Raw genomic sequence first — 14,634 nt, 5'->3', positions numbered from 1 at the left:
TGTAGAGGTCTGTAATTTTTATCATAGGTACACTTCAACTGTGAGAGACGGAATCTAAAACAAAAATCCAGAAAATCACATTGTATGATTTTTAAGTAATTCATTTGCATTTTATTGCATGACATAAGTATTTGATACATCAGAAAAGCAGAACTTAATATTTGGTACAGAAACCTTTGTTTGCAATTACAGAGATCATACGTTTCCTGTAGTTCTTGACCAGGTTTGCACACACTGCAGCAGGGATTTTGGCCCACTCCTCCATACAGACCTTCTCCAGATCCTTCAGGTTTCGGGGCTGTCGCTGGACAATACGGACTTTCAGCTCCCTCCAAAGATTTTCTTTTGGGTTCAGGTCTGGAGACTGGCTAGGCCACTCCAGGACCTTGAGATGCTTCTTACGGAGCCACTCCTTAGTTGCCCTGGCTGTGTGTTTCGGGTCGTTGTCATGCTGGAAGACCCAGCCACGACCCATCTTCAATGCTCTTACTGAGGGAAGGAGGTTGTTGGTCAAGATCTCGCGATACATGGCCCCATCCATCCTCCCCTCAATACGGTGCAGTCGTCCTGTCCCCTTTGCAGAAAAGCATCCCCAAAGAATGATGTTTCCACCTCCATGCTTCACGGTTGGGATGGTGTTCTTGGGGTTGTACTCATCCTTCTTCTTCCTCCAAACACGGCGAGTGGAGTTTAGACCAAAAAGCTCTATTTTTGTCTCATCAGACCACATGACCTTCTCCCATTCCTCCTCTGGATCATCCAGATGGTCATTGGCAAACTTCAGACGGGCCTGGACATGCGCTGGCTTGAGCAGGGGGACCTTGCGTGCGCTGCAGGATTTTAATCCATGACGGCGTAGTGTGTTACTAATGGTTTTCTTTGAAACGGTGGTCCCAGCTCTCTTCAGGTCATTGACCAGGTCTTGCCGTGTAGTTCTGGGCTGATCCCTCAACTTCCTCATGATCATTGATGCCCCACGAGGTGAGATCTTGCATGGAGCCCCAGACCGAGGGTGATTGACCGTCATCCTGAACTTCTTCCATTTTCTAATAATTGCGCCAACAGTTGCTGCCTTCTCACCAAGCTGCTTGCCTATTGTCCTGTAGCCCATCCCAGCCTTGTGCAGGTCTACAATTTTATCCCTGATGTCCTTACACAGCTCTCTTGTCTTGGCCATTGTGGAGAGGTTGGAGTCTGTTTGATTGAGTGTGTGGACAGGTGTCTTTTATACAGGTAACGAGTTCAAACAGGTGCAGTTAATACAGGTAATGAGTGGAGAACAGGAGGGCTTCTTAAAGAAAAACGAACAGGTCTGTGAGAGCCGGAATTCTTACTGGTTGGTAGGTGATCAAATACTTATGTCATGCAATAAAATGCAAATGAATTACTTAAAAATCATACAATGTGATTTTCTGGATTTTTGTTTTAGATTCCGTCTCTCACAGTTGAAGTGTACCTATGATAAAAATTACAGACCTCTACATGCTTTGTAAGTAGGAAAACCTGCAAAATTGGCAGTGTATCAAATACTTGTTCTCCCCACTGTATATTTAAACCAAATACTTTTAGACTTTTACTCAAGTTGTATTTTACTGGGTGACTCACTTTTACTTGAGTCATTTTCTATTAAGGTATCTTTACTTTTACTCAAGTATGACAATTGGGTACTTTTCCCACCACTGGTGTGTGTTTATGTAGTAGAATATAGAGCAAGGGAGTTGGAAAGAAAGAAAGAGTGCATTTGGCAGCCCCGACCAACGGTGTTGTTAATCATGCCGATAATTAAGCCCATGAGTAAAAATGTAATTAAGACATAAACAGACAGGGGACATACAACATAACACAACATCACACACACACACACACACACACACACTCCTGAGACCCTGGCAAAAAAAAAAAATTGGATAAAAAGTTTTTGCGATGAAAAAATCACATATTTTTTAAACTATTATTTAACTAGGCAAGTCAGTTAAGAACCAATTCGTATTTACAATGACGGCCTACCGGGGAAACTGTGGGGTAACTACCTTGTTCATGGGCAGAATGACAGATTTTTATCTTGTCAGCTCGGGGATTGTGATCCAGCAACCTTTCGGTTACTGGCCCAACACTAGACTACCTGCTCTTATTTAGCATGAAAAAATTATCGCACTGTTCTGAAGACTCACCAAACTATTCCTGATATATTTACTTACTAGAGGAAATGTAAATATCAAACTCACAAAAATTATAATTATACAATTTTGCTAATTGTGTTCGGCAGCCATTTTGAAAACAAGGAAGAGAAAGTTACCTAGGTGAAGCTTTAAAAGTTGTAAGTTGTAATGTCACAGGCAAAAGTACAGTGAATGCCTTTCTTACAAGCTCTTTATTAACAAAATGCAGTGATCAATATCAGTAGTACTATACCATAAAGTAAAGTAGATATCAATATCAGTAGTACTATACCATAAAGTAAAGTAGATATCAATATCAGTAGTACTATACCATAAAGTAAAGTAGATATCAATATCAGTAGTACTATACCATAAAGTAAAGTAGATATCAATACCAGTAGTACTATACCATAAAGTAAAGTAGATATCAATATCAGTAGTACTATACCATAAAGTAAAGTAGATATCAATATCAGTAGTACTATACCATAAAGTAAAGTAGATATCAATACCAGTAGTACTATACCATAAAGTAAAGTAGATATCAATATCAGTAGTACTATACCATAAAGTAAAGTAGATATCAATATCAGTATTACTATAACATAACATAGATACCAATATCAGTAGTACTACATTATAACAAAACGTAAAGTAGATATCAATATCACTAGTACTGTACCATGATGTAGATATGAAATCAATTCAAATCAAATTGTATTAGTCAAATGCTCCGAACACAACAGGTAGACCTTACAGTAGACCTTACAGTAGACCTTACAGTGAAATGCTTACTTACAAGCCCTTAACCAACAATGCAGTTGAAAAAATACAAATAAGAATAAGAAATTAAAGGAGCAAGTATTTAAAGAACAGCAGTAAAATAACAATAGCGAGACTGTATACAGGGGGTACCGGTACAGAGTCAATGTGTCGCCAATTAGTCGAGGTAATTGAGGTGATGTGTACATGTAGGTAGAGTTATTAAAGTGACTGTGCATAGATAATAACAGAAAGTAGCATTGGCGTAAAAGGGGGGGGGCTTTGCAAATAGTCTGGGTAGCCATTTGATTAGATGTTCAGGAGTCTTATGGCTTGGAGGTAGAAGCTGTTCAGAAGCCTCTTGGACCGAGACTTGGCGCTCCGGTCCTGCTTGTCGTGCGGTAGCAGAGAGAGCAGTCTATGACTTGGGTTCCTGGAGTCTTTGAACATTTTGGGGGTTTTCCTCAGACACAGCCCGGTATAGAGGTCCTGGATGGCAGGAAGCTTGGCCCCAGTGATGTACTGGGCCGTACGCACTACCCTCTCTAGTGCCTTGCGGTCGGAGGCCGCAGCAGTTGCCAAACCAGGCAGTGATGCAACCAGTCAGGATGCTCTCGATGGTGCACCTTTTGAGGTCCTTTTGAGGATCTGAGGACCCATGCCAAATCTTTTCAGTCTTCTAAGGGGGAATAGATTTTGTCGTGCCCTCTTCACAACTGTCTTGGTGTGCTTGGACCATGTTAATTTGTTGGTGATGTGGACACCAAGGAATTTGAAGCTTTCAACCTGCTCCACTATGGGGAATGGGGCATGCTCGGTCCTGTAGTCCACAATCATCTCCTTTGTCTTGATCACATTGAGGGAAAGGTTGTTGTCCAGGCACCACACGACCAGGTCTCTGACCTCCCTATTGGCCGTCTCGTCGTTGTCGGTGATCAGGGCTAGTAGTACTAAATCGTCGTTGTCTGTGATCAATATCAGTAGTACTATTACATAAAGTAAAGTAGATATCAATATCAGTAGTATTTTAACATGAAATAGATATCAATATCAGTAGTACTATAGCATGAAGTAAAGTAGACATCAATATCAGTAGTACTAATGAATAACATTAGGTAGAACAAAAACACATAAGAAATAAAAATAAGAAATAAGAACAATCCAGGACTTAAAACAGTGTATGGCCTCAAAGATATAGACGTAAAACCAATGTCCATTAGAGTGGACAAAAATGATTTGCTGGGTCCCAGGCTGATAAATACTGTACACACACACACACACTTTTCTCTTCTCCTCCTAAATCACTGAGGTAAAACAACAACCTCAGAGGTGTGTGTGAAAAACAGAGGAAGAAAAGGGACAGAAAAAACACGTCTTTCATCTTGTCATCGCCATCATCCGCCCAATGCCAGAATTAGAAAGTGAGAATGGAGTTGCAGTATCTGTGTGCCACTGTGTTTTTCACAACCCCACACCCCCTCCTCCAACCCCACACCCCCTTCCCTCCACAGCCTCCTTCCACGGCCTCCCTCCCCCTCCACTTCCTCGAACACCACACCCGCCCAGACCCCCAACAACCCCCTCCCCAGCCTCCAACCAACTCCCCCTCCACTAACTCCAACCCCACACCCCTTTTTCTCCACTGTCTCCAACCCCCTCCCCCTCCACTGCCCGCAATCCCCTCAACCCCCTCCAGCGCTGAGTTGGAGACTGTCATTGAAGACATGTTATTTGGAGCTAAATGAAATGCAAAATGCGGAGTGTAGAAAATAATTGTATGCTGCTTTTTTCCACCTCAATAGAAATGTCAATGTCAATGAAGCCTTGGACACTCTAGATATGGATATATGCAAATCCATCAGTAGTTTCCCCTGCCTAACATAGCCAATAAGACATTTAGAGATTTTCAACCCAGCCCCACAAACGTCAGAAAGTAACAATTGTAAAATGTATGTTAATGGTCAAACTTCTGTGCGTGAAGGTGTAAAAGTATGTCGATGGTCAACCGTGTGCGTGAAGGAGCAACATGTTAAATAAAGTTTTATACGAGTGGTGTAGGCCTGGTTCGTCAAGAGAAATAAAGCACTACTTTACAAGCAAATATTTTGGGAAGCGCAAACCTGAGAGTGAGTTTGACTGATTTGGACTGCAGCGTTGCTAATGGGGGAGTGTGTGTTAAAATGAATATAATATAGCAAAGTTATATGGACAGAATAGTCTCAAAGGTAAACTGCTGAGAAAGGTCAGAACATTTGAGTGAAAATGTATTCATACATATTGTTCAGTCCTTGAGTTATAATGTCCTGAATGCGAAAAGGAGAGTATGTACTGAAGTAGTGCTGAATAGGGCCTATGTTACTATTTTACTATAACTAACAAAACAAATAGAAGTGTACAGTTTAACCCAACAGAATGGTCTTGGTCAGTGTGTACCTATTGTCCATCATTACAACACAGAATGTACCATTGTTAGAGATAGAGCAGAACTGTATCCCTTTTGTGGCGCTAGGTCAGTGTGTGTGTGTTTGTGTTTGTGTGTGTGTGTGACAGGCTCTAACCAGAGCACTTAGCCACCCACCAGTACACTAGATTGAGCTGGTCATCACCCATGGCTGTAATGAGAGGGACCCAGCACACTTCTGCCTGGCCTTTCATTATAGACTGTGTTGATCCACTTAACTCCAGTTACTGCCCCAGTTCAACCAAACAGAGTTGGACAGGCTCGCCAGTTCTGTTCTTGTCCTACCTGTACCTATTATATGCAGTGGTACGACAGTGTTGGCTTTTAGGTGAGTCTCAAGGGAATGTCTCTTACGTACGTACGTACGTATACACACACACACACACACACACACACACACACACACACACACACACACACACACACACACACACACACACACACACACACACACACACACACACACACACACACACACACACACACACACACACACACACACACACACACACACACACACACCATGTCATCAAAATCAAATCAAATTGTATTTGTCACATGTGACATATACAACAGGTGTAGACTTCACTGTGAAATGCTAACTTACAAGACCTTTCCCAACAATGCAGAGTTAAAAAGTAAGAACATTTGCAATTAAAAATAGACAATAGTAACACAATAAATAACTATAACAAGGCTATATACAAGGAGTACCGGTACCGAGTCAATGTGCTGGGGTGCGAGGTAGTTGAAGTAATAGCTAATATGTGACTCATTTAAGGAAGCTAGGCGTACAGTATGTAAGTTAAATTGTACTGTTCGCTAGCTAGCGAACATTAGCTTGCTGGCTCACTAGCTAACGTTACGTGTATGATCTGTGTAGTAATATGATTTGTATCAGAAATCTATTTGCATTGCTAGTTATAGCCTATGGTTAGCTAGTAAGCTAACATTTAACCTAGTTGGTTAGCTTTAACTACCTGCAGATTCATACTACAGCTGTGACAATCCGTTTTTATTGGTAATAGTATGAGTTGGGATTATGCCGGTTCATTGTCTCAACAAAAGACTCGATTACATGACCCATCAAGTTAGCCAGGTGTGTCTGAGGGTGATTACGGCCATCTATTGTATTTCATGAACATGTCTAGACAATAGTGACTCATCCACTTAGCTAGATGTGGCTGGGGGTTGGTTATAGCATTTCTTTCACTTTACCCATCAATTTAGACAAGTGTTTCTGGGAAAGCGGTCATCTAATAATTATAAAGTATTTATATAGCATTTTTATCTGGACACTTTCTGTTTTTGATATTGCTACTATTTCACTGTACGTTTACACCTTTTGTATCCTGTGCATGTGACAAATAAACTTAGATTTGATATAGTGTGTGTTTATCAGAGATAGTAATTTGAAGAACAACATGACCTGCACCAAAGTCAGGTTAGGATATAGACCAAGGACTAGATAAAGTGTATTTTCACCTGGAGTTTTTCCTTATAGTATGCTACTACTTTTACACTTGAAATCTTTGGTCGTTTACTACCTTACTCACTCTGTTTAGCACATGGCCTGATCCCATCTGGATCCTTAAAGAGATGGGTGGGGCTAAGACTTAAGAGGGTGAGAATAATGTTGAATGGGTGTAGACAAATAAGAGTTCTCCAGTAGCTGTACCAAAACATTCAAATGGGGTTTCAAGTTTATCAACTTTCAAAGCAGAATTACTTTCCCATTGTTCCTCAACTGTAGTGTATGATATGCCATGTTCTAGACCTAAATCTCTATGCTATTCAATGTAAAAAACACTATTCACATTCTGCTACATAGGACCGAATACAGGTTTTGGGTCACCTATGCACATGTAGGTAGGGGTAAAAGTGGCTAGGCAATCAGGATAGATAATAAACAGAGTAGCAGCAGTGTGTGTGTGTGTGTGTGTGTGTGTGTGTGTGTGTGTGTGTGTGTGTGTGTGTGTGTGTGTGTGTGTGTGTGTGTGTGTGTGTGTGTGTGTGTGTGTGCGTGTGTGCGTGTGTGTGTGCGTGCGTGCGTGCGTGCGTGCGTGCGTGCGTGCGTGCGTAAGTGCGTGCGTGCGTGCGTGCGTGCGTAAGTGCGTGCGTGCGTGCGTGCGTGTCAATATGCATACCACCTGGTAAAGAGGTCCTGGATGGCAGGGAGCTCGGCCCCAGTGACATACTGGGACGTCTGCACCACCCTCTGTAGAGCCTTTCCGATGTGGTGCAGTTGTCATACCAAGCAGTGATGCAGCCAGTGAAGATTCTCTCAATGGTGCAGCTGTTGAACTTGATCTGAGTGGCCATGACAAATATTATCAACCTCCTGACTGTGCTGGTGTAAGAGGAACATGTTAAGTAACTGGTGATTTGGACACAGAGGAACTGTGTCCAAATCAGAGCAAACTTGATGATGGTGTTGGAATTGTGCATGGCCAGACAGTCGTGGGTGAACAGGCGGTACAGGAGGGGACTAAGCACACACCCCTGAGGGGCCCCCATATTGAGGGTCAGCGTGGCAGATGTGTTGTTACCTACCCTCACCACCTAGGGATGGCCAATCAGAAAGTCCAGGATCCAGTTGCAGAGGGAGGTGTTCAGTCCCAGGGTTCTGAGCGAGTCATATCAGATTTCTAAACATCGTCCTTACCAATATCATCCCACTGCTTCCTCCATTGATCAGGTTCACGATTATGGTCGTATAGTAGAGTTCATAGAGTATCCTAATACTACACAAGCACATTCAGCCTGTCTAAAGACCTGTTTCTGAGGTACTGGCCACCCAAGATTACACAAAACAGAAACAAGGACAGACGTTTTACTTTATTATAATAAAAGTATCTGAATACAAAGTACATTCATAGGTACTGTACTTCATATGGACTGCCCACAGACTCACCACATGGACTGCCCAGACTCACAGGGACTAACCAGACTCTAGCACCAGTTATCATACAGACACAAGAGACTAGGTTCTGCTAGATGCTCCCACTACAGTTATTGTCATTGCATTACTCGACCATCAACTATTCAAAAAACAGGAAAATCATCAGATATTAATGAATATGTCTTAAAAGCAAATGTGTCTTTACACCATTACCCCATGTCCCATAAACACACCATATACTATAATAAATACTGTTTACAATAGTTACATAAACACACATTTCTGGTCGAAAGAGGTGCAACATGGAAAACTAAGAAGCTGCTTTCCATTAAGGATTATTCTTTTGAACCAGTCTTCAGTTGACTTTCCTTCTGTATATGTTTGATTTCATGATTACATGAGCTGGTTCTTTCTAATGGTACAGAAGGCCTGGTGTCAGCATGTTAGATAAAGCTGCACTGGCCCACTGTGTCTGTGCAAGTGAGTTTCGGTATAGCCAGACAATCTAATTACTTAATTTTGGATTTTATACATTTTTTCCCCATCATGGAGCTGCTCTCCATTTGGGTGTGTGAATGCAGTCTGCCAGCCCGACCAAGGTCTCAGTCACAATAATGTTCTCATTTCAAAACAATTTTCACTTTTACTGCTTCTCACTTAGGAGAGGTGCTTTGAAAGAAGAGACTTGGCAGAAAGAAACTAGAAAAAAGAGAGTTGATTTGGTTGAAATGTGTCTCCTCCTCTTTGAGATTATAATGTTTAACTTGCAGGAGGTGAGGAGTGTGGAGGAGGGGGATTAGAGGAGGAGGGAGAGGAGATGAGGAGAGGAGGAGGGATATAAGAGGAGGGAGAGAGGAGAGGAGAAGGGGAGGAGAGGGAGGTGGGGAAGGAAGGGAGGGAGGGAGGTGAGGAGGAAAGGGATTAGAGGAAAAGGGAGAGGAGGAGCTGAGGAGGAGGGGGAGGAGAGGAGGAGGGAGGAGCGGGAGGTGAAGAGGAGAGGTGAGAACAGGGCTCCGGGCAGCCGAGCGGAAATGGAGGAAAACTCGCCTCCCTGCGGACCTGGCATCCTTTCACTCCCTCCTCTCTACATTTTCCTCTTCTGTCTCTGCTGCTAAAGCCACTTTCTACCACTCTAAATTCCAAGCATCTGCCTCTAACCCTAGGAAGCTCTTTGCCACCTTCTCCTCCCTCCTGAATCCTCCTCCCCCTCCCCCCCCCTCCTCCCTCTCTGCAGATGACTTCGTCAACCATTTTGAAAAGAAGGTCGACGACATCCGATCCTCGTTTGCTAAGTCAAACGACACCGCTGGTTCTGCTCACACTGCCCTACCCTGTGCTCTGACCTCTTTCTCCCCTCTCTCTCCAGATGAAATCTCGCGTCTTGTGACGGCCGGCCGCCCAACAACCTGCCCGCTTGACCCTATCCCCTCCTCTCTTCTCCAGACCATTTCCGGAGACCTTCTCCCTTACCTCACCTCGCTCATCAACTCATCCCTGACCGCTGGCTACGTCCCTTCCGTCTTCAAGAGAGCGAGAGTTGCACCCCTTCTGAAAAAACCTACACTCGATCCCTCCGATGTCAACAACTACAGACCAGTATCCCTTCTTTCTTTTCTCTCCAAAACTCTTGAACGTGCCGTCCTTGGCCAGCTCTCCCGCTATCTCTCTCAGAATGACCTTCTTGATCCAAATCAGTCAGGTTTCAAGACTAGTCATTCAACTGAGACTGCTCTTCTCTGTATCACGGAGGCGCTCCGCACTGCTAAAGCTAACTCTCTCTCCTCTGCTCTCATCCTTCTAGACCTATCGGCTGCCTTCGATACTGTGAACCATCAGATCCTCCTCTCCACCCTCTCCGAGTTGGGCATCTCCGGCGCGGCCCACGCTTGGATTGCGTCCTACCTGACAGGTCGCTCCTACCAGGTGGCGTGGCGAGAATCTGTCTCCTCACCACGTGCTCTCACCACTGGTGTCCCCCAGGGCTCTGTTCTAGGCCCTCTCCTATTCTCGCTATACACCAAGTCACTTGGCTCTGTCATAACCTCACATGGTCTCTCCTATCATTGCTATGCAGACGACACACAACTAATCTTCTCCTTTCCCCCTTCTGATGACCAGGTGGCGAATCGCATCTCTGCATGTCTGGCAGACATATCAGTGTGGATGACGGATCACCACCTCAAGCTGAACCTCGGCAAGACGGAGCTGCTCTTCCTCCCGGGGAAGGACTGCCCGTTCCATGATCTCGCCATCACGGTTGACAACTCCATTGTGTCCTCCTCCCAGAGCGCTAAGAACCTTGGCGTGATCCTGGACAACACCCTGTCGTTCTCAACTAACATCAAGGCGGTGGCCCGTTCCTGTAGGTTCATGCTCTACAATATCCGCAGAGTACGACCCTGCCTCACACAGGAAGCGGCGCAGGTCCTAATCCAGGCACTTGTCATCTCCCGTCTGGATTACTGCAACTCGCTGTTGGCTGGGCTCCCTGCCTGTGCCATTAAACCCCTACAACTCATCCAGAACGCCGCAGCCCGTCTGGTGTTCAACCTTCCCAAGTTCTCTCACGTCACCCCGCTCCTCCGCTCTCTCCACTGGCTTCCAGTTGAAGCTCGCATCCGCTACAAGACCATGGTGCTTGCCTACGGAGCTGTGAGGGGAACGGCACCTCAGTACCTCCAGGCTCTGATCAGGCCCTACACCCAAACAAGGGCACTGCGTTCATCCACCTCTGGCCTGCTCGCCTCCCTACCACTGAGGAAGTACAGTTCCCGCTCAGCCCAGTCAAAACTGTTCGCTGCTCTGGCCCCCCAATGGTGGAACAAACTCCCTCACGACGCCAGGACAGCGGAGTCAATCACCACCTTCCGGAGACACCTGAAACCCCACCTCTTTAAGGAATACCTAGGATAGGATAAAGTAATCCTTCCACCCCCCCCCCCCCCCCCCCCCCCCTTAAAAGATTTAGATGCACTATTGTAAAGTGGCTGTTCCACTGGATGTCATAAGGTGAATGCACCAATTTGTAAGTCGCTCTGGATAAGAGCGTCTGCTAAATGACTTAAATGTAATGTAAATGTGAGTGATTAAAGGAGGACGGATAGGAGAAAAGGAGGGGGAGGAAGATGGAGAAGAGAGGGGGAGGTGAGGAGGAGGGGGAGGGGAGGAGTGGTGGGAGGAGAGGAGGAGGAGGTGATGAGGAGGGGGAGGTGATGAGGAGTGGGAGGAGAGGAGGAGTGGGAGGAGAGGAGAGGAGAAGAGGGAGGTGATGAGGCAGAGGGATAGGAGGGATAGGAGGGACAGATAGAAAACTCAAAGCAGGACAGATAGAAGGGAAGGTGACTGAGACTGAGAATCTGTCAGGTGTTCACTGTCAGGTGTTAACTAACCTTATTGGGTGATCCAAAGCAATCTGTCCCTCTCTATCTGCTTATGGGAGTAGGTTTTAGGAGGGGGTCAGGGAAGGGGAAGGGTTAGCCAGCCAGGAGAAGAGAAGAGGGATGGGACCTACCTGCCAAACCCTGTCCGGATTACTCTGACTGTCAATCACAGACGATGAACAGACGGACAGTCACCAGGGGTAAGATTTAAGGGGCAGAGAGGAGTGGGGCTGGTAGGATGGGTTGCCCCCACCACCCCACCCCACCCCACCCCCCAACACATGTAGTGGAACCAGTCCAAATAAGACAAAGAAGGAGATAGCACAGTGACCGCAAAAAGACAGCCCAAAAAATTATCCAGTTATAACGTAATGGATCCATTAGATATTGATCCGTATGAAGAAGGCCGCAGTATCCACAGAGTATGAGTTCAGCTCCAAAAATATTTAAAAAAGAAGAGAAGGGAAATCTTAGGGAGGATGACTCAACTGCCAGTCTTGTCCTCCAAAAAGACAAAAGTTCCAGTCATTATTTTGAGTTATCAATAACTTTTGTCAGAGTTTTTCTCCTTCTTTCGTTACTCCACAAAGGAGACTTGTACCAAGTTTCTATTTGACAGACATCAAGCGATAAAAGCAGTTCACGACCACAGGCAAATGATGGAAAGGAAAAGATCCTTTGAACTGCAGCAGAGAAAAAGCGAGTGCACTCAATCTTTTTGAAAATTTGAAGAAAAAAATATTGTGTCTTAAGGCAGTCTTTTTTGGCTGGCCCCCATCTCTTGATCAGCGCCCGATACTGCACCTATAAGAGGACAGATACGTCTTACCACTCACATAATGGAACGCATCACATTCCATGCAAAATTTCTCAAAAATGTGAGAATTCATTGAAAAAAAAAGTGAGAAATTAATTGAAAAAATGCACTTACTTATAAACAAAAAAAGTATGCTACTTAAAACAGAAATCAGATACGAAAAACGGTTTAAGTTAACCAATTTACGCGTCAAAAAATATCTACTTACAATACTTTACATTCTTTATGAATTGTTTCAGTTTAATGCTACCACGATACTATGCATGCCCTATAACGATCATTAAGCCTTACAGTATGCCTAAATAATGCAATATGCTCAAAATGACTGGTGCTGGTTAATTTGAATCCCAGTACTGACATTTTGCCCATAAGCCAACTTCATTCAAAGAACTAGAATACTATTGAGTCTAAATGACAACAACGGGAGACCATTTTACCTTGCATCAATAGAAAGATTACGGTGATCAACATTCAAAACCACATGCTTTCTGGGAATAGCCAATTTTTGAAGATGGCCTTTCCATTTAAGTGGGGCTCGGGTGGCGTGGCTAAATTGGAGTGATTCAAACCCTCAAAGAAGACAAAGACCCCCACTCACTCTCCATGTAATTGGTCCAGCTAGCTTGTCCTCAGGATGCACTTATGTGAGACCAATGCTTCTGACACTTTCTCTAATCGCAGGCCAATGGACCTATCCAGAGAGTAAGTCATGACTGCATAAATACTGCAGGCACAAACCGGTGGAATAATGTTGTGTGTGTGTTCAAGTGCATGTGTACCTTGACCAGTTGGGCAAATATGTACGCTGATTAATTGTTGAAATTAGTCATTTTCAAGTAATATCAACATGATAGAGTGAAAGTGTGCACGGATAGTATCTCTTTGTAACTCTGCATTTCTTAATCTGGTTATATTTAGGTCAGCTGCAGCACTGTTAGGGTGTATGCATGCAAACACACATCCTCACACCAGCCAGGTCAGACCATATACACAGTATTTTATGTTTGTTCAGGTCCTTAAGACGTATGGAGATGCCTTCAATACCGTCCACCAGGGACAACTTGATCACCTATTACCATTTTGTATGCTGGCGGCTTGGTGTTGTGGATGGCGATAGAGGAAGTATTTAAACCGCATGCTCCGGCTCAAAGGATCACTCATTACATTTTGTAAATGTTTTAACTTTATCCCAAAACGTAACCCTTACCTTAACCAGTCGTAATGAATGCCTAAACTTAACCCTTACCTTAACCAGTCAGACCGAATGCTTAAACTTAACCGCCAGGTGTTTTCTGTTTTAACCCTATCCCAAACCTTAACCCACAATTGGAATTAATGCTTAAATTTAGCATTCGAAAATGTATGTTTATCCCACCCTGAACAAACGTTGAAAACTGTAGTGAGACTGTGAGATCTTCTTGCTTTCACACCAACACACACACACACACACACACACACACACACACACACACACACACACACACACACACACACACACACACACACACACACACACACACACACACACACACACACACACACACACACACACACACACACACACACACACACACACACACACACAAGCGGGAGGTGAATCTGTGATGGATCCACAGGGGCCAGTAGTGGCCACGCTCAATCTGTTTTTCTTATTTCTAATCACTGGGAGATGAGCCCTTCCATAATCCTACTCCTCACCTCTAACACGACAACAGCTGTTGGGGAGAGAGGACCCAGCCACTTCCCTCCCTCCCTCACTCTCCACCACCTCTCTCCCCTCTGCAGCATCTGGGCGTAATGAGACACACAGCCTGACGCCGTCCCCGTTTAGCGCCTCCTCTGCAGTACCTGACTCTAAAGGTTACCTCCTGCCGGGAGGGTTTGTATGACAACATCTACACTTCCATAACCTCCCATAACCCCACCAACACCTACAGATTGTGCTAGTTGTTGAGCTTGCAGCTGGGTCACTGTACAGAGTCAAAGCTCAGATACACAGAGGTAGGTAAGGGGAGGGTAAGGAGGGTAAGGATCGACAATTTTCTAGAACGTTGGGAATGTGATATGAAGACACTTTAACATCCTGAGATTCTTTGTCATTGTGGGTTCACTACATATATATGGAAGCTGCTGACTTGGTAGGGTATATATAG

The 14,634-nt window shown here is 44.5% G+C and overlaps 1 protein-coding gene across 3 annotated transcripts in view; it reads right to left on the bottom strand.

Moving 5' to 3' along the window:
- LOC139574644 (protocadherin-1-like) overlaps positions 1-14,634 on the bottom strand; it is a 403,011-nt gene that overhangs the window by 61,239 nt on the left and 327,138 nt on the right. Inside the window, exon 5 of one of the 3 annotated variants that reach the window (XM_071399402.1) lies at positions 11,940-12,468. The exons of the other annotated variants lie outside the window; for them this stretch is intronic. Coding sequence (XP_071255503.1) covers positions 12,413-12,468 — 56 coding nt within the window. The 3' untranslated portion in view covers positions 11,940-12,412. Of the gene's footprint in view, positions 1-11,939; positions 12,469-14,634 lie in introns of those variants that run through there. 3 annotated transcript variants of the gene reach the window in all.

Source organism: Salvelinus alpinus, chromosome 4 (genome assembly GCF_045679555.1).
Source record: "Salvelinus alpinus chromosome 4, SLU_Salpinus.1, whole genome shotgun sequence".
Taxonomy (NCBI): domain Eukaryota; kingdom Metazoa; phylum Chordata; class Actinopteri; order Salmoniformes; family Salmonidae; genus Salvelinus; species Salvelinus alpinus.
This window is presented reverse-complemented; position numbering and strand designations above follow the sequence as displayed.